At 46.6% G+C, this 22,981-nt stretch overlaps 1 protein-coding gene across 1 annotated transcript in view; it reads right to left on the reverse strand.

The window, feature by feature from the left end:
- Nucleotides 1-4,968: 4,968 nt before the first annotated feature.
- LOC119454524 (uncharacterized) overlaps nt 4,969-22,981 on the reverse strand; it is a 63,416-nt gene continuing 45,403 nt past the window's right edge. Inside the window, exons 4-5 of the mRNA XM_037716429.2 lie at nt 6,474-6,770; nt 4,969-5,565 (exon numbers count right to left, since the gene is read on the reverse strand). Of these exons, the coding sequence (XP_037572357.1) occupies nt 5,365-5,565; nt 6,474-6,770 (498 nt within the window). The 3' untranslated portion in view covers nt 4,969-5,364. The remainder of the gene's footprint in view (nt 5,566-6,473; nt 6,771-22,981) is intronic.

Consider the following 22,981-nt stretch of genomic DNA (forward strand, 5'->3'; position numbering starts at 1 on the left):
CGCAATACGCATGCGTTGAGTGCTGCTTCCAAAGAGGTGTTGAACGAAAGTGGTCCTTGTAGCATCCAGCCAAATGCAGAACCCAGCGCCACCAAGTCTGCCTGGCCATGGTATCGTTTCATTTCGCCGGACATGAATTGCCATAGCCGGTCAGCAGCAATTAAAAGGCTAATACCAGGAACAGCAGCCATGCCTGGTAATAACAGCTTATCAGCAATGAAGTGTCCGTCGCTTTCAATGGTTGTAACAAAGTCAAGCTCGAGTGGTACTTGAACAACATCCTTGCAGACGAATGGTACTTCAATGGCCTGTACCAGGTATTCCCGATTGTCATACTGACTGCGAATTTTTAGTTCGACAATGCGATGTTGGATGTTAACCGAGCTTGTCTGTCCAAAAGTATTTAGCTGTAAATTCACAGATCCCAGTTCTTTCAAGCCAAGTGTCTTGGATACGTCTTCACGAATGAACGTGCGCTGGCTTCCACTGTCTACAATTCCACGAATGTAGGCCCTCTGCTTTTGTCCGATGATCCATGCCCGAAATGTCTGCAATAAAACCTCAGCATCCACGAACGAACGAGAGCTGGTATGAAGACTGTTCGCGGTTACGGGACTTTCTTGTTCCGTCTTCTTAGGTTTCCACTTGGGATCGCACATTGAGGAGACGTGTCTTCCTCCGCATGTTCTACACTTGATTTTTCGATAACAGTTTTTGGCAAGATGTCCTCTCACGGTGCATCGATAACATCGCTTCTCTGTAGCCAATTTCTTCAACTTTTCTTCATGGTTCATGACGCTGTCACAAACTGGAGTTGAGTGCTTTGAAGACCCACGGAAGAGACAGTCCTTGTCTTTAACCTTCGAGAAAGATTGCAGGACAGCTGCTGTTGGTAAGGTGGAGTGCAAGTTTCTTCTCTCCTCGGGTGGTTTAGCGCATTTCTTTCCTTTAAAGTCATTAACTCCACTTCTTTCTCGGCTTTCAACTTCCACGCGAAGATAGGTCAAGAGTTCTTGCAACTCCTCATTGGCTGTCGCTGTCGTTGAATCTTGCTGTTGTACAGAGCCTGAACTGTCGATAGCAGACGGTGATGACTTTGAACTGGCTTCTTTTCGGTAATAGCCAATGACAATGTCTGCTGGCAATGCCTTCAATAGAATGTCCGTCATCATAGTTGCATAGCTTGCAGGACTGACGTTTAGACCTTTCAGGCCTCTGATATGGCACTGCACATAATTCAATAGCCTTCGAAGATTGCATACATCTTCTGAGGAAGCAACTGCTGGTAGTGTGCGCAGACGGCGTAGATGCTCCTGCACAATGCGACGCTTATCGCCAAAACGACTCTTTAGAATTTCGATGGCGTCGTCGTAGCACTCGCCTGTCACTTGTAGACCAGAAATTGAAGCTGCTGCTGTACCACTCAGAAGATTCTTCAGATATTGAAATCGTTCTCCTTTCGTCAGCTTTTCGTTTTCATGCACAGATGCCTTGAATTGCTCCCAAAAAGCAGGCCAGTGACAAAGCTGTCCGTCGAATGTCTGCAACTGTAGAATTGGAAGCTTGATTGACTTGCGCGGCGCGCGATCATCGAGTGCATTTGATGAACCTGCAGCTGCGGAAGGGGCAGTCGTAGAACACTGATTTTGACGGAGTAGCCACTCCCGAGCCTTCAGCTCCCCCAACATTCCTCGCGCAGCATCTTGATAAGTCAACACAGTTTCAAATTCTGTCGCGAACTCGTCCTCAGGGATAGCTTCTTCGAGATCGGCGTTAAGCTTGTCCAAGTCCTCATTATTTGCGTGTAGTCGTTCGATCAAAGAGGAAATCTTTGCACTGTCAGCGCTTTCAATCACGGCTTTCGCTTCATTGATGAGACGAGTATTCATCTGGCGTCGCGCCGTTCGCTTTTCTTTAAGGACCTTGAGGCGATTCATCTTGTGTTTCAACAATGTGTGACCTCGCTCACCTTTCCAGATGAATGCTGAGTAGGCGTCTTATCACGGCGAAGGGTAACGGCGGATGGTCCAGTTCGGTCGTACCGGCTGGCTTTCGGGGGAGGTTTCCGCTGTCCCTACGACGTGCTGTCTTCGCTTTCAAAGTTCCCGATGAGCACTCCAGGCCTGTAGAGTCCCAGCGAGCACTCCCGGGGGGTTTCGGCACCATAATATAGAATAAATGGTCACGGCCTATAATGAAACACAACTGTATTTACATTATGTACAGTAATTGAATCGAATGCTGTCCATGGCGGACGTAGATGTAGATGTAGAGCCTTGGAGTTACTGGCACATACCCACTCTGGGGGATTGGCCAAGAACCGGGTAGTTTGAAATAACAATCAGAAGGGAGATGTATAAAACAAAACAAACATAAATGTGGGAATATATACGCATCTGAGAATGAATAATTAGAATATATCAAATGACTTGAATAGAATAAGGAGTAAATGATGAATAAAAAAAAAGAAGTAGACAGCAAGTCATCAAATTTGTAAAAATATTTCGGTACCCTAAGCCGTGATTCTGTCATCTAAATCTTTCTGACCCTGTAATGTAATTCTGAATGGCATCTACAACCGTCCCGTCGCTGTGCCCAAGGGTAGAGGCCCCCAATGATAGTAAATTTTGAACATTTAATTCTAATCTAAGAAGGCGGAACGGTGTTTCTAAGGTTCTTTTTCGCAATTCAGAATATCTTTGACAGGCAATGAGAAAGTGATCTAATGTTTCATGTTGTCCACAATAGGGACAGTGCTCCCGCGTGCCTTGCAGTTGGCTTCTTCTTTTTCTCTAGCGCTTCGAAGAAGGGGAAATATTCAATAACTGTGTCCTCGCCTCTAAGATTCCGTTGAAGCGGGAGGCAGCGGGAAGGTCAATTCGCTCGCTAAGCTCGCTGCTACTGCCGCTCTTCCTCATGCCAGCGCTTCGACAGCGAATACCCGCGCTCATTCACCGAGATGTGTTTGCCTGTGCGCGCCTGACACCATACTTGCTAATTTAGGTAGTCAGTGAATGTTCACGAGAGCAGTTGTTGGCAGAGTAGAAGCTGCGCCCCTCCCCCTCCCTCCCGCTTTGCCTTCCCGCTTTCTTGCTTTCGCGTGGGAGATTGAGCCGGTAAAGCTACGATCCTTATTTCGTATGGCTGTCTGCTAATTTGCTATAGTAATCGATGTTTGCGACTTTTATTGCGACAGCAATTATATGGACACTTCAACCGGATTGCTTCCGTCGCCGTGAGGTTCCGTATAAAGTCCAAGGGCGATAAAATCGTCGCCGCGCGCCGTATGCACGAGTGAAAGCGCGCGGGGGACGCGTGCTATCACGGAGAGTGAACGCACGGCGGAAAGCAAACGCGACCGTCGCGCAAAGGCCGTGGGGGTATGGGAGGGAGGGAGGCGGGGCGACGCTCTACTGCTTCACCAAGTGCTTATCTTGCAACCGCGCGCAAGGATAACTGGCCACTCAATCTCCCACGTGAAAGCAAGAAAGCGGGAAGGCAGCGCGGGAGGGAGGGGGAGGGGCGCAGCTTCTACTCTGCCAACAACTGTGCTCGTACATTGCCCGCGGTTGTGGCGGTCGCCTGCACCGTCTGTTATCTCCACATGGCTCTGACCTTTGCATGCGCTGTGCATTCGGTGCTCAGTTTCCGTTGCAGCGATAGACCGCACGAATCTTCGCCCGCTGCGGCGGCTGCGCTTGCTGCCAGCGTTTTCACAGTCATCGTCTGCGGTCATTCAGCGTGATCTATTCATGTTTGCTTGTGCGCGCTGACGCCACGCTTGTTAATTCAGTGAATAAGCGAATGTGTCCAATTCTATGCAACCGATAAAACTACTATCCCTACTCCGAATATCTCTCTGCTAATTTGCTATCGCAATTGATGCTTCGCCTTTCGGGCTAAACTGCGACATTTTTTTTCTTTAGAAGACATTTTATGCGAACGTTTCCCTCAAGTTCCGGCAAATTCTGATCGACACGTTACCTGATAATTTTTTTTATATCAGGAAGCTTTTTATGGTACAGAGGGCTCTTTCTGTTGCATTGTTGCTAGTGAGGACAAGAAAAATCAATGCGTGAAGCTATGATGATCTGTGCAGTTGCAAGCGGCATGTTTTTAGAGATCGTATTGCTGAATACTTACGTGGTCAGTCGGGATCCATCTTCCCATAGGGTGGAACATTCCCTTACTAAGCGAAGTCAAGCTCCCTTCTTTACAAAACGCGAACTATACAGAACAATCGCTACTATCAGAAGACACTTTACAGATCTTAAAAAAGTACAGGGCCAAGATCAATGCATGCCGCTTACCCCGGGCTTGTCGAACTTGGCCAATACTGCCTCATACGAGCATGACTTCGGCGCTAAAGCGAAGTTGTGGCAAATCGGTTCCAAGCAGGCCGGCAAAGTGGAGGAAACTATGAAACTTGATGAAAAAACTGTCGCCAACCCGACTGCGCACGAAGCTACAAAAAAAACCATACGAGTTCCTTGAGAAAGAAAGCCCCGCAGCTGGTCCAAGAATCAAACCCTGGACCAACACCTTACCGGGACGGTCGCTCTATCGTCTGAGATAACTAGGAACCAGGACCAACGCCTAATCACCCCGGTAAGTCCAGGGTTCCATTAGTGCACTGCTACAAATTTTTTCGTCAACTGCGACTTTTTTTCTGAGTAAATCATGTAGGTTTTCTTTATAGTGCTTGGCAATTTTTTCCATTTCGAAAGCGAAGGGCTCAGACGAAGGTGCTAGTTGAATCGCAGTTCCCTTGCGATTCGTGACAAACAACTAAATTCTTTAACGCGCGCGAGGTTTTCTGAAAAATAATGACCGCGAGTATTTTTGAGACCCTGTACCATCTCAGAAACCATTTGTGCTAGGGGCACTTTCACTAATGTTGCATATCAGCCTGGGTTGGATTTTGTTGCATTGGCTTCTGGAATACGAGCTCTTCACAAACTACTTTGCAACTGTGTTGTTAATAAAACGGAACACGGAAAGTTTTAATTATTCATTTTATTTCCCCAAGATGGCAGCAGCAAAAGTTGAAAAACAAATACTAAAATACCTAGTTGCATATGCCCCTGCAATTATGCCACCGAAAGTTCCTTCCTATCCATGGTATGCACAGCATCTCCTATGAATAAAAATTTAAAAAAAAAGATTTATAGAAGTGTATAAAGGCGAGAGCCTCGTTCAGAATAGTAAAAAAAGGAAGACAAAAAAGAAACACAGAAGTAACTTGATACAAACAACAAACCACAAGAGAGGTCAAAGTTCTGTGTCCATTTCTTGCCACAGCGCTACACCGGAGCAGCAGCTGTGTCAGTCGGTGACTGCAGCACCGCTGTCGTGCGCAGAGTATCAGAGCTGCTGAGCTGTGCAAAGTTTCCATCCCGAAACCCGAAGCTCGATGAGTCCGAGCAGCGCCTGACGAACATCGTCTGAGCGATTGCTGTCCATGAACGAGTCCCGGAGACACTTGCCCAGCGCCGTCGAGAGGTGTGGAGCAGCTCGCTGGATGCTACTGCCGGCAGTCATGAAGACGAAGCGAAGGCAATTCATCTGCGAAAGAAGTTAATGCAACTGGTGGGGGCTTGGCATCCCACGTCGGAGCCTGAAGTATAGGGGACACCTTTGCGGACGCTTCTGTGTTTAGTCTTAACCCATAGCTAGTGCGATTTTATGTTTGTCAAGTCGTTAGAATCGTCTATACCAGTCCTGCGGCAAACAAGAGGCAGCTAACAACCTGCGTCAAGCCGCCGCGTCTTTATCTGATGCCCGAAGTTTGTCATGAAAGTTCGCTCCATGTACTTTGGTGTTTAAGGCTGGGAACAAACTCGCTGCTAGTTCCAAGTAACCACGAAAGAAATGAAACATTACGATGCACAATAAATGAGCGTACCGCCGTAAATGCTTGCTGCATGACATTCACATAGAAGTAGCCATTCAAACGGAGTTGGTTGGCTGGCTGGCTGGCTGTGTGTGTGTGTCCTTGGCATTGCATTCTCTTGAAATTTTGGATGGCTTATATGCGTAGTTTCAATGAGCACGTATTGCATCGCCTTCAAACGTTGATGTAGTATTACAAAAATCGTATTACAACACTTTGTTATCACAATGTCCTTTAATTTTGTAACTGTCCCTTTCATGAGGGGTACAATGTACAGTTGGTCGCTCCTCAGTTGACGTACAGTGGTGAACGGAATTACACGTGTCAAAGAATGTAAATGAGCATTTTTACCGAAGCGAGCTCCATGCAACCATTATATGTCTTTCTTTAGAAATCAGATAAACGTTCGGCATTGAGTTCAATACTTTGAGGAAATTTTTCTCGAATATTCTCATTCGTACAGATTCCGCAACTTCGCTATTCGAACATTCCAAATTATACTAGTAGATGATCTGGCGGTGTTTGATTCTTCAGCATCACTACAAAGTGGCAATGATGTGGTAACGGCAATAAAGCTTACCTCTGCGGTGGTGTCCTGCGCTGGCGAGCGGAGCATGATGTGGCAACATTCGCAGAGCAGCGCCGCCAGGCAGAAGATGCGTCCGGAAATCTTGTCCGACGATTCCATTCTACTGACGGCCGCCAGCAGCTCGGCCAGGAAGGTAACATAGGCCGTCCAGCTGCGGCTAGGACTTCCGGGATGTTGCGCTGCACTTCGTGTTCGCGCAGTGCACCTTCGTAACAGCTGTTCCCGCCGCTTGAAGAAGTCATTGCATGATTCGACAAGGCCGTCAATGAACGCACTGGTGCGCCCCCTCTGCAGTCGTACGACAAAAAAAAAACAAGTTAAGAAAACGGAGCTTCGAGCGAAACGCGAAGCATTGATGACCGACACCATCCTAAGCACTAACGAAAACAAGCGAAACGATAAGATCATCGCAGCAGTTACCGTTATTTAGGGCAAATAGTGATATATCGGTATCTTTATTAAGCGTCAAGAATGCTGTCTCAATCCAACATGTTCCTCCTACTGCTCTCTTTTATTGTTCTTACTCCCCGTGGCAACACATACATGCAAATGTTCCGTCTTTAAAAAAACATGCATTTGTTTTTATACTTCCTAAAGCATTCTCACGGGACCTCTTGGAGGCTTGTGGCCTATACGCGGGGTCAAACAGGATGCATATGCACGTGCTACAGTATGAAAACCAATAGCAAAATATGCGTGGCACCTGAGACTAGCGGAGCTGGGGAAAGCCTAGTAAAGTAGTGGCAAACCACACACTTAGTCTAACTTTTGTTGGGCTTCCCCCATCTCCACTGGTCTCAGGTGTTTGCGATAGCAGAGCCATGCATATTTTTTTTCTCTGCGAGAAAGAGGACTGTCGAAGTGAGCACCCATTAGCACCGTTAGTCCCTAGCCATTGCATGTTGCGAAAGTTGCTGAGCACCCACGACCAAGGATCTTCCAGTCTCCTCTGCTTCCTAGTGCTCAGGATTTCTTCGCGATGTTCTGCGTAGTATCGTGATGAATTCAACCAGCCACGTTCACGAGCCTCCGGATCTTCATTTCTTCGCCTGCTGCGAACTCTCGGCTTCCCTCAATCCAAACTCGTGATGTTCTCATCTGCGACGCTTGGTTTCAGCTTCTCTGGCTCTCACTTCAGTCTTTCGGAGGCGACGAGTGTGCAGTTCTCTGGTCGAAACTTGCCGAGCCACCACCAGTGGCATCGGTTGCAGTCACGGACACCGGGCGCGTTCAGCGCGAACGCGGGGAAACGCGTACGGCGTCGGCAGCAGCTCTACGCGTCCCACTACCACCTGCCTAAATCGCAATCCCCCTATCCGCCTTGCATCCGCTATGCTGCGCGATGCTATTTTTTATACTCTGCTTTCACTCTTTCAGCTCTCTCAACGCGAAGGTGCGGAAGACGGAATGATCATTATAGCGCGGTTCTAACAGCTCCGCTGTAAAACTAAATAGTTAAGTATCCTTACGTGATCGTAACGCGAAATCATTGCGACATCTCTTGCGACTTCAACGTGTATGGGTTCCGTTCCTCGCTTTCCTTTCTCTGCATTCATTAATCACCAGTCCGCAACCATTCAGAACTCATCACAAAGTAGCTACGACTTCATTATAGGCTTCATGACGTGACACGTGACGAGACATCATACACGATCCTCTCAGAACCAATTTCACTTCCAATTATTACGAGACAGTGATACGTGACCTTATTCATTGTCACGTGTCCTCAACAACTCCGCCCTAATCCACCTGAATCAACCTCGCTCTAATTTGTAACCAACCTTAATACACCTTAATCCGCTTTAAGTGGATTAAAGTGGAATCACCTTAATCCACTTTAATCAACCTTGATCCTTTTTTAATTTACCTTTATTCACGTTTCTTCACCGTAAGTAACCTCACTCTAACGTCGAGTGGTGCGACGTGACGTCTGCAATGACGCACGCACCAGGCACACCTTTCGTCAGCCACAACCGTGGTGCCGCAATGGCGTCAGGGAAGCTTGCTCGTCTCCCACCCCGCTGACCCGGGTTCGATTTCGCCCCATACCCAAATGTATAAAATTGTCTTTTTACAGCCACTTAGTTACTTTGTTTACAGGAATCTCCCTAAGGAATGTGGCGTCAATCCGAGCATTTCCTGAAATGTTTTTGCACTTTGCGCCGTCGGCCATTTTTGGCACCGTCGCTTGATCACGCCCGACTTTCTGCCTCGTGGGACATTAATGTTTCCACATTAATGAAGTTTCTGTTTTTGTAGACAATGTCTTCCTTGATGAATTATCCCCCCCTCACCTTTTTCGTATACGGTATGTCTGTTTAACCTGATTCTATGCTCTTTCGTGGGCCGATCCCAACAATAGTGCAGTCTAAATGTGGTAGTGCAGTTCACGTATGAACCAACTAGCTCAGCGATACGTAAATAAAATTTCCACTGAGGCCATTTAATTGGTATATGCCAGAGCGTATACAATGTATTATTATTATTATTATTATTTAGTAGTAGTAGTAGTAGTAGTAGTAGTAGTAGTAGTAGTAGTAGTAGTAGTAGTAGTAGTAGAGTAGTAGTAGTAGTAGTAGTAGTAGTAGTAGTAGTAGTAGTAGTAGTAGTAGTAGTAGTAGTAGTAGTAGTAGTAGTAGTAGTAGTAGTAGTAGTAGTAGTAGTAGTAGTAGTAGTAGTAGTAGTAGTAGTAGTAGTAGTAGTAGTAGTAGTAGTAGTAGTAGTAGTAGTAGTAGTAGTAGTAGTAGTAGTAGTAGTAGTAGTAGTAGTAGTAGTAGTAGTAGTAGTAGTAGTAGTAGTAGTAGTAGTAGTAGTAGTAGTAGTAGTAGTAGTAGTAGTAGTAGTAGTAGTAGTAGTAGTAGTAGTAGTAGTAGTAGTATAGTAGTAGTAGTAGTAGTAGTAGTAGTAGTAGTAGTAGTAGTAGTAGTAGTAGTAGTAGTAGTAGTAGTAGTAGTAGTAGTAGTAGTAGTAGTAGTAGTAGTAGTAGTAGTAGTAGTAGTAGTAGTAGTAGTAGTAGTAGTAGTAGTAGTAGTAGTAGTAGTAGTAGTAGTAGTAGTAGTAGTAGTAGTAGTAGTAGTAGTAGTAGTAGTAGTAGTAGTAGTAGTAGTAGTAGTAGTAGTAGTAGTAGTAGTAGTAGTAGTAGTAGTAGTAGTAGTAGTAGTAGTAGTAGTAGTAGTAGTAGTAGTAGTAGTAGTAGTAGTAGTAGTAGTAGTAGTAGTAGTAGTAGTAGTAGTAAGTAGTAGTAGTAGTAGTAGTAGTAGTAGTAGTAGTAGTAGTAGTAGTAGTAGTAGTAGTAGTAGTAGTAGTAGTAGTAGTAGTAGTAGTAGTAGTAGTAGTAGTAGTAGTAGTAGTAGTAGTAGTAGTAGTAGTAGTAGTAGTAGTAGTAGTAGTAGTAGTAGTAGTAGTAGTAGTAGTAGTAGTAGTAGTAGTAGTAGTAGTAGTAGTAGTAGTAGTAGTAGTAGTAGTAGTAGTAGTAGTAGTAGTAGTAGTAGTAGTAGTAGTAGTAGTAGTAGTAGTAGTAGTAGTAGTAGTAGTAGTAGTAGTAGTAGTAGTAGTAGTAGTAGTAGTAGTAGTAGTAGTAGTAGTAGTAGTAGTAGTAGTAGTAGTAGTAGTAGTAGTAGTAGTAGTAGTAGTAGTAGTAGTAGTAGTAGTAGTAGTAGTAGTAGTAGTAGTAGTAGTAGTAGTAGTAGTAGTAGTAGTAGTAGTAGTAGTAGTAGTAGTAGTAGTAGTAGTAGTAGTAGTAGTAGTAGTAGTAGTAGTAGTAGTAGTAGTAGTAGTAGTAGTAGTAGTAGTAGTAGTAGTAGTAGTAGTAGTAGTAGTAGTAACAATTTTCGCCTTTTGTTCAGAGAGCTGGAAAAATCGGATTGATACATTACTAAAAAATACAATACCAGGAATTAGGGACATTTCGTACAGTTTCCTTTTTTCGCCACCACGTGGCGTATCGACCTTAAAGAATTCGAATTTCCCGCTATGACGTATGCTATGACGCACAACTAAAGAAAGCGCAATAAAAAGAAACACACCCTGAAGCTGTGGCTTCACCTCGGTGCTTGCAAACGAGCGCGCTTGTGTATCAGCGTTATCTTGAAGACGGCCAGCTACTTGCTCTACTGACAATGAATCGACGGTTTTGCTAGACACTTCGCCAGAAAGCTCGTCCGCATTCTGGAGATATGTCTGATCGAGATAACGGCTCCCGCGAAGCTTCCGATGAATATATATTTTTTTCCTTGAGCAGACTTTTTATTTGTACACCACTGGGGCCACGGTCTTGCGTATACGTCAGGGTTCTGTTCTATGGGTTTCCTATAAAACTGGCGTGATCCATTGTTTAAGAGGAAGCTTTAGCTCGGGCCTATCTTCGATGCCGGATACTGAAATACATGTAAAATGCAGGAATGCTTTCATGAGAAAACCGCTAAACCGATTTGAATGAAATGTGTTGCATTTAAGAGGGAAAGTTAAATTGCAGAGACTGCAGCAAATAGAATTTTCGTTTAGATAGTGTAATGTTTTCAAAGAATTGCAGGATGTTCGTAAATTTCAAAAAAATAGAAGCATGAAGTTTACAAATCCGAAACTCAGCCATTAAAAACAAATATGGCATTTCTATAAACTGCACCCGTTGGAGCATCAAAAGCGAACAATTTTTTTTTGCTTTAACTTAAAACTTACGTGAATTTGTTATAATGTTTGGAAGGGTTTTGCAAATGCAACATTCACAACATAGTGGTATATTTCAGGATGGTGTATGATATATGATTGCTATCCGCTTTTGATGTATTATTAGGGGCAGTTTACAGAATTCCGATATTATTTTTAGCTGCTGAGCTACATAGCTCTATACGCCAAGTTTTCTTTTTCGAAATTTGGCAATTCTTTAAAATTTGACGTAAGAAAGGTAGACCAGCCTATAATAAAATAACCCTTTCGGCAATCACTACACTTCAACTTTTTTTTTCTAAATTCAACATAACTCATCAAATTTGGTGCATTGGTTGCTCTGAGAAACTATTTCCGATTTCCCATGTATTTCGATAGGAGCCCCCAAGCTCAATGTTCCCCCTAAGTTCGAGCTTCAATAATATACTTGTTGGCAAGATACGTTTGTAAACGTGTGATCGTGGCCTAATGAGCTAGAGCACTGGCGTACTGAGCTAAACGGCAGAGGATATCTTTGCAAAGCGTCTTGGGAAGGAATAGGAGAAAAGAAAGGGAGCAGGCTGGTATGTTATTCAGAAGCGTGTCTGGTTGGCTAAAAATTACTAAACGCGTTGGTCGTCATACCACCTTCCGTTTCATCAGCATAATTTCTATTTCATTCCGCTAGTATTGTGATATTATTGTCAATCAATCGAGATTAGAACACCGGTGTCATGGCATTGTATTCCGTCGCAATTCTTTATCGCCGTCACTTCAGAATCCTCTCATCGTCGTTATGCCGTCGTCCTTATATGCCTTCGTCGTTCTATCGACATCATTCCTACCTCGTAATTCCATCGTCGTCACTGAATGCGCTGTCGGCCTGCGGTCCTTGTTCTACCATCGTGAGGTAACATTGGCGAGCGATGGTCATAACAAATCGGGTCAATCAGGGAGACAGTGTATGGCCGCATATAGCCGAATCACTTGAAAATGAGGAGAAACACTACGGATTCTAAACAAAGATGTCTTAGCTAACACGGTGTGTCGCTTCTTGTTCACTAGATTGTGTAAATGCTAATCGCATTAACTTCGATAATCATCTTAACATGGGTTCTGCAGGAATTCTTTTGTCTTCGCGACACTAACGAACTCTTGTCCACATTGTTCCCAGCCTATTAGCACCTCGAATTCCTAGAGGTGATCGTGCTCAGGCATGTGACGGACGACCCGAAGTTTGATGGAGGTAGCGGTATGATTTCGACAGCGGCGCCGCCTATCGACCAGGAGAAACACATTTGATGGGTGGGAATAGCGGCGAAAGGCACACTTCATGAGTTGCTAGACATCACAGATTTGAATCAACCTGACAAAGAGTTAGAAATATATATGCATTGCAGTCGCGCTAAAGAAATTGAAAATTATTGGATTGGTGCGAGACTCGCTGCAAAAACATTCATTAGACTGTCTCAGGTATCCGAGCTATCCTTAACGGGAATCAATGAGATGAGTTTCGATAGAGCTCGTTACATTTTTCAAGAGCGGAAGACGTGCCTAGAGGCAGAGTTGACTGCAATATTTTGTTGCTGCACAAAAATATCTAGATTTTCGGCATGATCATTTTAACGGAAAAACAAAAATTAAATAAGTTTTCAAGAAGTACTTAGAGTACATTGATAAAATTGTAGCAAACAAATTCTGAAAAGTTAATTTGCAACTTTTTTGTGTCCTAAGGCACAGGGCAACTTACTACTGGTTTCCATTAATTTTCTTCGTTATATTTTCAAGCGAGTTGAATATTCTGCCGTAGGTTAATTCCCAATTAGCCCAACTAATTAAACTGAGACTTTCAAGTGTATATTGTTCTTGGACAAATGCTTTAAGACTACGCGGATGCTGCAAAAATTTCTCAACATTGGGGAGGGGAATATGAAAAACAAAATAGAAATGCAAAGCACTTTATTGCCTCGTAAATTTTTATTTTGAATGCTATTTCCACTCGTTAAGTGGCGCGACCCTCGTGTTCGCAGCCTTGTATATGTTTTTGTAGCACTAGGTGCGTTGTCTGCGAATTTACGTGAATAAGCAAGCAGATCATACTTTAATCTGGCGGAGAAAAAGCAAGGAAAGCCTACGTTGTAGATGCACTGTACTGAAACACAATTAGACAGAGTCTAAATTTGGATATATTTCTAAACAAGGGTGCCTAAATTGTCGATTGAAAAATTGACATCATTATAATGAAACCGAATAAAGCAATAAAGATGGCATGTTCCGCGTGAAAATATGATGAGCGTTAGCCTTGTGGGTCAACAATTTCTGTTAAATGAAAAAAAAAAGCTTCTAGGGGCCGTGTATTATCGTATTTCTGAAAACCAGTAACCAGCGTATCTAAATTTACATTCGCGCCAAAATTAGTGGCTCGAGTTATATCACTGTAGGTACATCCGAATGACTATATGAGATTAAAAAGTGAGATTAAATGGCGGGCGGCGGCGTGTATGGTAGTGTTCACCTATGCCTTCGCTATAGTATGTTGCCGCACACTTTAAAGCACGAGCATGGTGATCAACCGATGTGCTTTTTTACAACTTCATCCCTAAATGTAAGCCGGGGTTCTCCCACTCCCGGTGGTTGTTGCCAGCCTGATCCCTCCCTATTTTCCTAACTGTCCATTGCATGGTTTGTTTTCATACCAAATATTCACATAATAATCTGGGGGTGTTCGGCTAGTAATGAAATGTTTATTTCTCTCACAGTTAAATTATCAAGTAACCATAAAGAAGGGATGCAGGGCAAAAACTTGCTATGATGCAGCTTGAAGACCGCCCGGCGGCCGTTGATCACATGACAGTATCTTCACAATAATCGAGAACGCGAGCTAGCTTCGTAAAGGCAAAAGGGATAATGGGTGGAACAGAACCGGGCCGGCCAAAGAATGGTACTTTCGGGCTCGGGCCAGGCCCGGACCTGAAAAACCGGCCCGTGCAGTGCTCTACTTCAGATAATCTGATCAGCAGATTCCCATACTGTCACGTAGTAGTGACGCTGAAGTAAACAGTCGTAAAACTGTGTATGACGAAACTGATTCTTTATTGGGCGAACATGTGCCCACAAAAGCAAGCTACACTCAAAACACAACGAAAGCGGTGAACACAGTCGGTGATCGTCGAAATCTGATCAGCGGCGAAACGCGTCGGCTTTTATACATGAGTCATCGAAGGCCCCAGAATAACCCCTGGTACCCGCATCTCTTCCAGAAAGATCTAGATAATTCGCGTCTCTCATACAATCAGATTACATGATCGTCGGTGACAAAAGACAACGGATAGAAGCATCGATAACGTTCGAGAAACTTCCCATACATGCAGGCGCGTCCTGTGCCTAGCGATAACGTTTAACATTTTTAGCCGGTGAAAGGCGGTCACCGGTGAAAGATAAACATATATACGTGTCAATACCCTCCCCTTAAAAAGCATCGTCCCGATGATACAAACAAGAAAGCGAAAACAAAACCACGCGTACAGAGAGAGAGAGAAAAAAAAAGTCTCAGTTTCGCCCGAAAGGCGAAGCATCAATTGCGATAGCAAATTAGTACAGAGCTATTCGGAGTAGGGATAGTAGTTTTATCGGCTGCATAAACTTGGACACATCGGCTTACTAACTGAATTAACAAGCGTGGTGTCAGCGCGCACAAGCAAACATGAATAGATCACACTGAATGACCGCATACAACGACTGTCAAATCGTTGGCAGCAATCGCAGCCACCGCAGCGGGCAAGGTTCGTGGGGTCTATCGCTTCAAAGGAAACTGAGCGGCGGATGCACAGCGCATACAAAGGTCAGAGCCGTGTGGAGATAGGAGACCGTGCGGGCGACAGGCCACAGCCGGGCAAAGTACGAACGGAGTTGTTGGCAGAGTAGAAGCTGCGCCCCACCCCCCCTCCATCCCCGCGCTGCCTTACCGCTTTGTTGCTTTCGCGTGGGAGATAGAGTGGCAAGTTCCCCTTACGCCCGATTGCAAGATACGCCTTTGATGCGGGAGCACAGCGTCGCCCCGCCTCCCTCCCTCCCATACCCCCACGGCCTTTCGCGCGACGGTCGCGTTTGCTTTCGGCCGTGCGTTCGCTCTCCGTGATAGCGCGCGCGTCCCCCCCTCTCGCGCTTTCGCTCGCACATACGGCGCGCGGCGACGATTTTATCGCCCTTGGAATCTATACGGAACCTCACGGCGACGCCGACGGCAGAAATCTGGTTTAAGCGTCCATATAATTGCTATCGCAATAAAAACAACAACAACAAACAGTTACAAAGTTACAAAGTACCGAAGTTCGTCAGCCGGCGTAAAAGGGCTAAGACGCACCACGTGGATGACTTCACGCGTAGAGTTTCTCACTATATTACCTAGAGGGAAAACTGGCGCTGCTGCGCTGTGGTATCCATGGGAATACCGGTATATTGTGACTTCGGATTGGCATCGTTCTTGGAGAGCCAGAACGCCTCGAAGACGCGCCTGGCTAGCACCGTTCCGTCTGTCACAATGATTCATTTCCCGCTAAAACAGCACGTAAAAAACTGGTTTAGCTTTATTATTACACAAAAACATGTTTTGTTTATTTATGAGGACATACTATACAATGCAGAATTCTATGAAACGTAATAAGTATCAGCTGGCCGCTAAAGTTATAGGGCAGACGATAAGATTCTCGCTCGCTTTGGAACAACTTGTCGTCTCTTCTTGCTTTTCTTCGCTTGATGCTGCATTGCAGGTGAGTAAACTTTATTAAGAGATGTAACATGGGTGAATGAAAGCCTTTTATGTAGATTTTATTTTAAGAATGCGTTATTTGTGTAGCCATATAGACACGTTTTAGAGGGAGCCTCGTACAACACCAGCCAACACAAGCCTCACAGACACATATCCCGTCATTCCCATGAGGGCACGGCGCCCTTTAAGAAAATCGCATAGACGGTGGCGCCAGTTTACCCTCTAGGTGTTATAGTGAGAAACTCTATGACTTCACGTCGTGCCCGGCGCCGCTGTGATTACGAAATGCCATCTGGCACGACCTCATAGTCCAGTGTGCCAATACGTCGGATGATCTTATGTGGTCCGGAATAGCGACGTAACAGTTTCTCGCTAAGTCCTCGTCGGCGTATCGGAGTCCAGACCTCAACACGGTCGCCGGGCTGGTGCTTGACGTCGCGTCGTCGAAGATTGTAGTGTCGGCTGTCGGTCCTCTGCTGGTTCTTGATGCGCAGGCGGGCGAGCTGTCGGCCTTCTTCGGCACGCTGCAAATAGCTGGCAACGTCGAGATTTTCTTCGTCGGTGACGTCCGGTAGCATGGCATCAAGCGTCGTTGCCGGGTTCCTTCCGTAGACCAGGTTGAACGGCGCCACATGCGTCGTTTCTTGCACGGCCGTGTTGTATGCGAAGGTCACGTGCGGAAGGATGGCATCCCACGTCTTGTGTTCGACGTCGACGTACATTGCCAGCATGTCGGCGATGGTCTTATTTAGGTGCTCGGTGAGGCCATTCGTCTGCGGGTGGTAGGCGGTGGTTCGGCGATGGCTTGTGTGGCTGTATCGCAGGATGGCTTGAGTTAGTTCTGCCGTAAAGGCTGTACCTCTGTCGTTGACGAGGACTTCTGCGGCGCCGTGACGCAGGAGGGTGTTCTCAACGAAAAATCGGGCTACCTCGGCGGCACTGCCTTTGGGCAAGGCTTTTGTTTCGGCGTAGCGCCTGAGGTAGTCAGTAGCTACGATGATCAATTTATTCCCGGACGTCGACGTCGGGAAAGGCCCCAGTATGACCATCCCGATCATCTGGAACAGTCGGCGAGGTGGCTCGATCGGCTGTAGAAGTCCGTCTGGCCTTGTCGGCGGTGTTTTGCGTCGCTGAGAGTCTCGGCATGTCCTTACGTAATGGGCGACGTCAGCAGAGAGGCGAAGCCAGTAGTATTTTTCTTGGATTCTCGCGAGCGTGCGGGAAAAACTGAGGTGTCCAGCCATTGGGTCGCTATGGAGAGCTCGCAGAACCTCTGGACGCAAGGCTGAGGGTACCACGAGGAGGTAGTTGGCTCGAACAGTCGAGAAGTTCGTCTTTAAGAGAATGTCGTTTTGCAAGAAAAACGACGCCAATCCTCGACTGAACACCTTGGGCACAATGACGGTCTTGCCTTCCAGGCAGTCTACAAGGCTCATTAGTTCCGGGTCACCTCGCTGTTGTTCGGTCCCAAGAAAGTGTCGTCATCCTGGTCGTCCTGTGGCGGCGGTTCAACGGGGGCGCGAGACAAGCAGTCGGCGTCAGAGTGCTTTCGCCCGGACTTGTAAACGACGGTGATGTCGAATGCTTGAAGTGTCAGACTCCATTGTGCGAGGCGACCTGAAGGATCCTTCCAGTTAGCTAGCCAACACAAGGCGTGGTGGTCGCTGACAACTTTGAAGGGCCTGCCATAGAGGTAGGGACGAAACTTTGATGTAGCCCAGATGATGGCGAGGCATTCCTTTTCGGTTGTGGAATAATTTGTTTCCGCCTTCGACAGCGACCGGCTAGCGTAACTTATAACCCTTTCTAGTCCGTCAGTCCTCTGCACAAGCACAGCGCTGAGTCCTACACTGATTGCGTCGGTGTGCACTTCGGTATCGGCTTTTTCGTCAAAATGTGCAAGTATTGGCGGCGATTGCAGGCGTCACTTCAGTTCTTCAAATGCTTCGACTTGCGGCGTCTCCCACTTGAACTCGACATCGGCCTTCGTGAGGTACGTCAGTGGCTCAGCGATCCGTGAAAAGTCCTTCACGAAGCGCCTGTAATAGGCGCGCAGTCCAAGAAATCTACGGACTGCCTTCTTGTCGGCGGGCGGAGGAAAGTCAGCGATGGCCGCAGTTTTCTGTGGGTCAGGGCAAACTCCAGACTTGTTGATGACGTGGCCCAAAAACAAGAGCTCCTCGTATGCGAAGCGGCACTTTTCTGGCTTTAACGTGAGTCCGGAGGTCTTGATAACTTGAAGAACTTTTGAAGGCGCCGGAGGTGTTCCTCGAAGCTTGAGGCAAACGACGTCGTCCAAATAGACCGAGGCAAGTCTGCCACTTCAAGCCTGCCAGTACATTATCCATGACGCGTTGGAAAGTCGCAGGTGCCCAGCAAAGACCAAACGACATGACTTTGAACTCGAACAGTCCGTCTGGTGTTATAAAGGCAGTCTTTTCCCGGTCACTTTCGTCGCTTCGACTTGCCAGTAGCCGGTGTTGAGGTTCATTGACAAAAAGTACTTTGCGTTGTAGAGTCGATCCAAGGCGTCGTCAATACGTGGAAGAGGGTATACGCCCTTCTTCGTGATTTTATTGAGGCGACGATAATCGACGCAGAAACGTAGCGTTCCATCCTTCTTCTTTACTAACACCACGGGGGACGCCCACGGACTCTTGGATGGCTGGATGATGTCGTCGCGTAGCATTTCGTCGACTTGTTGCCTTATGGCCTCGCGTTCGCGCGCCGAAACTCGGTAGGGGCTCTGACCGAGTGGGCGGACATATTCGTCGGTTATGATGCGGTGCTTGGCGACAGAGGTTTGTCGAACTTTTGACGACGACGAGAAGCAGTCCTTGTATTGCAGGAGCAGAGCTTTTAGCTATTCTTTCTTATGATTGGGAAGGTTCTGATTGACGTTGAAAGTTGGTTCAGGTACTACAGTCATCGTTGCAGGTGCACTAGAATCCGTGAAGGCGAAAGCACCGCTGGATTGTACTATTTCGTCGATGTAGGCGACCGTGGTGCCTTTGTTAATGTGCTTGTATTCGTGGCTGAATCTCGTAAGCATCACTCTTGCTTTGCCTTCACGTAGCTCACCTATGCCTCTAGCGACGCAAATTTCACGGTCGTGCAGTAAGTGATGATCGCCCTCGATGACACCCTCCATGTCTCTAGGCACTTCGGTACCGACGGAAATCATTACGCTGGAGCGAGGCGGAACGGTGACTTGTTCTTCTAGCACATTCAAGGCATGGTAACTGGTGTTTGTATCCGGTGGTGTCGCGTTGTGCGTTGAAAGCGTTATCGACTTGGACCTTAAGTCGATGACTGCACCGTGTTGGTTTAGAAAGTCCACGCCTAGGTTAACATCCCTGGAGCCGTGCTCCAGGATTACGAAGCTCGCCGGGTAAGTGCGGTTGTTTACCGTGACTCGCGCTGTGCAGATTCCAGCCGGCGTTATTAGGTGGCCTCCCACTGTCCGGATATCGGGTCCTTGCCAGGCCGTTTTCACCTTCTTCAACTTGGTGGTGAACTCGCCACTGCAGACGGAATAGTCGGCTTCAGTGTCGACGAGAGCGGTGACGTTATGACCATCGAATAGCACGTCTAGATTAGTAGACCATCGTCTGGCGTTACAGTTAAGTCGTGGCGTCGGATCACGGCTGCGTCGGCTTGCTGCGCTGCTGCTACGTCGCGTTGGTAGGTCTACTTTCGGCGGCGAAGTGTTGTCGTCAAGGCTCTTGCCAGACGCTATGCTGATACCTCGTCATGATGATTCGCGAATTTAGTTCATCGGCGGCGGAGTATCTTCAGCATTGCGTCGTACAGCAACCGCACCTTCATCGGTTGCTGCCTTTAGTTTCCCGCGTAAGGGCTAGGAGATCGGCCCCGGGTTGGGCCGGCATACAGCCGGCGATGCGACGAGATGTAGCGGCCTGGTGACGGCGAGCGTGAGGGTCGTCGTGATTGCCACTGGGCTCTGGCGAGGTAGTCGGCGATGTCACGTGACCGCTCGCCAAGCTGTGGACGTGGCGCACTGACGGCGAACCCTTGCAGGCCCACAAAATCAAGCTACACTCGAAGCACAACGAAAGCGGCGAACACAGACGGCGATCGTCGAAATGTGATCAGCGGCGAAACGCGTCGGCTTTTATACATGAGTCATCGAAGGTCCCAGAATAATCCGTGGTACCCGCGTGTCTTCCAGAAAGTTCTAGATAATTCGCGTTGCTCATACGATCAGATGACATGAGCGTCGGTGACAAGAGACAACGGATAGAAGCATCGATAACGTTCCAGAAACTTCCGATACCTGCTGGCGCGTCCTGTGCCTAGCGATTATGTTTAACATTTGTTAGCCGGTGAAAAGTGGTCACCGCTGAAAGATAAACATGTATACGTGTCAATATGATTAGGAAAGATTGAGTAAAACAATTGAAGACGTAACCTGCTTCCCTGTTCAAGCAAAAGGATCCAGTCAAGTTATTTTTTCCTCTTACACTTAGAAAGTGGTTGTATATCCCCAGGTCGAACAGTGTCGCAACGAATTGGACTTTTTCTAGAGCATTAATATGCAAAAAATTTATTGTTGGGCTTTACGTGCCAGAACCACAATCTGATTATGAGGCACGCCGTGGTGGGGGACTCCGGATTACTTTAGTCCACCTGGGGTTCTTTAACGTTCACCCAATGGTGCATTGATATGCACATCAGAAACCGCATTCAACACAGGGCATGCCTACACCAACATTGGTAAAATTTGTTTTTTACGCTGCTCTTTTACGTTAATACTTATGTGTTTTAAACTTTGTTGCAAGTGAAGGGCATGCCCGGCATTTCTAACTAGGGTATTGAGATGTTATGACCAAGAGCCATCCTCTGACAGCATAAGACCTAAATATTTCACAGGTGAATTATTTTTTTATTTCAACTGGCCACTTAACAAATACTTATATCTGATTTTGTAACATTTTTGTAGTGAAGCTAATGTCTACATAATTATTTATGTTTAGGGCCATGCCATTAGTGACACACCATCTTTATACGCGCTTCAAGTCGGCCGCCAATAAAAACAATGACTCATTAGATGCCCTTGCACACAGTACACAATCATCCACAAAGATTGTATCCCGGTTCAATAATCTCACACATATTGCTAATGAAAAACCTTGCACTCGGCCGCGCAACGCTTGAAACAGCGAAGCTGTGTGATCGTAGCCCAGCATTTTCCGGAAGTGCGCGCAAACTTTTCATCTTATTACTCATGTAGACGATAATTTCTTTTCGGGCGTCTCGGACTTACGGCCGACACTGCGCGTTGCACAGCGCAGCTTACAACACCGTTCCAGGAGACCCGCTCTGTGAATGCGTCGCTCTCTCTCTCTCTCTCGCTCTCATAGCACGCAAAACCTCTTCACCTCGCAGAGCACGAGCGTACAAACGCGCCAGCTGTGGAGGAATATGACTACGCTCGAACGCAATCATATGGTTAGCATAAATGCATGTTCTGGCAGCGTGGCTGTATAGCCTATAGTGGTTCCGACGCTCGCTTTGGGACCGGAGGTACGCGGCCTCGAAACCCACCTCTGCAAGAAAGTTTATTAATTTCTTTTTATTGCGATAGCAATTATATGGACACTCAAAAGCAGATTTCTGCCGTCGCCGTCGCCGTCGCCGTGAGGTTCCGTATGACGTCAATGGAGATGAAATCGTCGCCGCGCGCCGAACGCTGTATGTGCGAGTGAAAGGGCGCGAGGGGCGCGCGCTTTCACGGGGAGTGAACGCACGGCGGAGAACAAACGCGCGTTCTGCGCCGTGCTCGCTTAAGGGCTGCAGAAGTAGGCGTCTCTTTCCTCCTTTACAATCACCATATATGTAGAGCAAACGCGCCTTCTTCCGACGCGCGAGAGGCCGTGGGGGAGGGGGGGAGGGGGAGGGAAGGGAGGCGACGTTTAGCTGCGGCACCAAGTGCCTATTTATATCAGAGGCTCCGGCAACAGTCACCAACGCCGCACGCATTTTGAGCGAACGCGGGCAAAACGCCGACGGCGTCGACAACAGTTCTGCGTGTTGCCGGTGCTGCTGAATGTCCAAGTTTATACAGCTGATAAAGCTAATATCATTACTCTGTATAGCTCTCTACAAATTTGCTATCGCAATTGATGCTTCACCTTTCAGGTGAAACTGCGACATTTTTTTTTTGTAGTTTCTTGATACGCAACACAAATTACGGCTGGCTTAACCAGCTTCGCTGTTAAAAAAAGAAATTCGGCAGAGACATTTCAAACTGCTTACGTGTGGCTATGCGAAAGCGATATATTCCCTTTGGTGCAGTTTTGTACGGAACGGCGTTCCAGGAACTAGTTCCTTTTGGGAGGAACGGAGGAATGCCACCATTCCTTTAAGGCTCGGTGGAAGTGTAACGGTAACTCGTTATTTTTACAAAGGGACGGCAGAGGGAACGGCGTTCCTTCTGTAAACGTTCCACGGCACTAAACAGGCGCACCGACGCACGCACGTATGCAGCACATCATGCAAGGCGCAAAGAACTACCGCTTGTCTGTCACGTGACTATAGTGCATTTTTTTTCGCGAGTTCTGCATTATACTTTTTTAATGACTAGGCTTCAAGATTGCCACGTGACGCTCCCTTCTGTAGTTTCTTTCCGCCATGGCGGCCTGTCGGACACTAACATCGAGATGTAACTCTTGCCGAGTTCAACCAAGGGTCTTTACTAAATTAAGAACATCTATTCAGGACATTTCTTTTTCCGCTCATACTGCAATATTGGATCAGCATTCATTAAATGTCAGAAATGTCAGAAATGTCAGAAATGGCATTCATTAAATGTCAGAAATGTCAGAAATTCAGAAATGTCCTGAATAGAACATCTATTCAGGACATTTCTTTTTCCGCTCATACTGCAATATTGGATCAGCATTCATTAAACGCCTAAGTATTGTTCCTTTCGATGCGGTTTCTTGTGCAGACATTCAATTATATTGGTGCATGCGAGTAACTTTCTATTTGCAGATCTGAAGCGCAGTATCCTGACTGCGCATTTGAAGACCGAAGTGGAAAGCGCCGTATGTGTTGCACTTGT

The sequence above is a fragment of the Dermacentor silvarum genome, chromosome 5 (assembly GCF_013339745.2).
Source record: "Dermacentor silvarum isolate Dsil-2018 chromosome 5, BIME_Dsil_1.4, whole genome shotgun sequence".
In the NCBI taxonomy this organism is placed as follows: Eukaryota; Metazoa; Arthropoda; class Arachnida; order Ixodida; family Ixodidae; genus Dermacentor; species Dermacentor silvarum.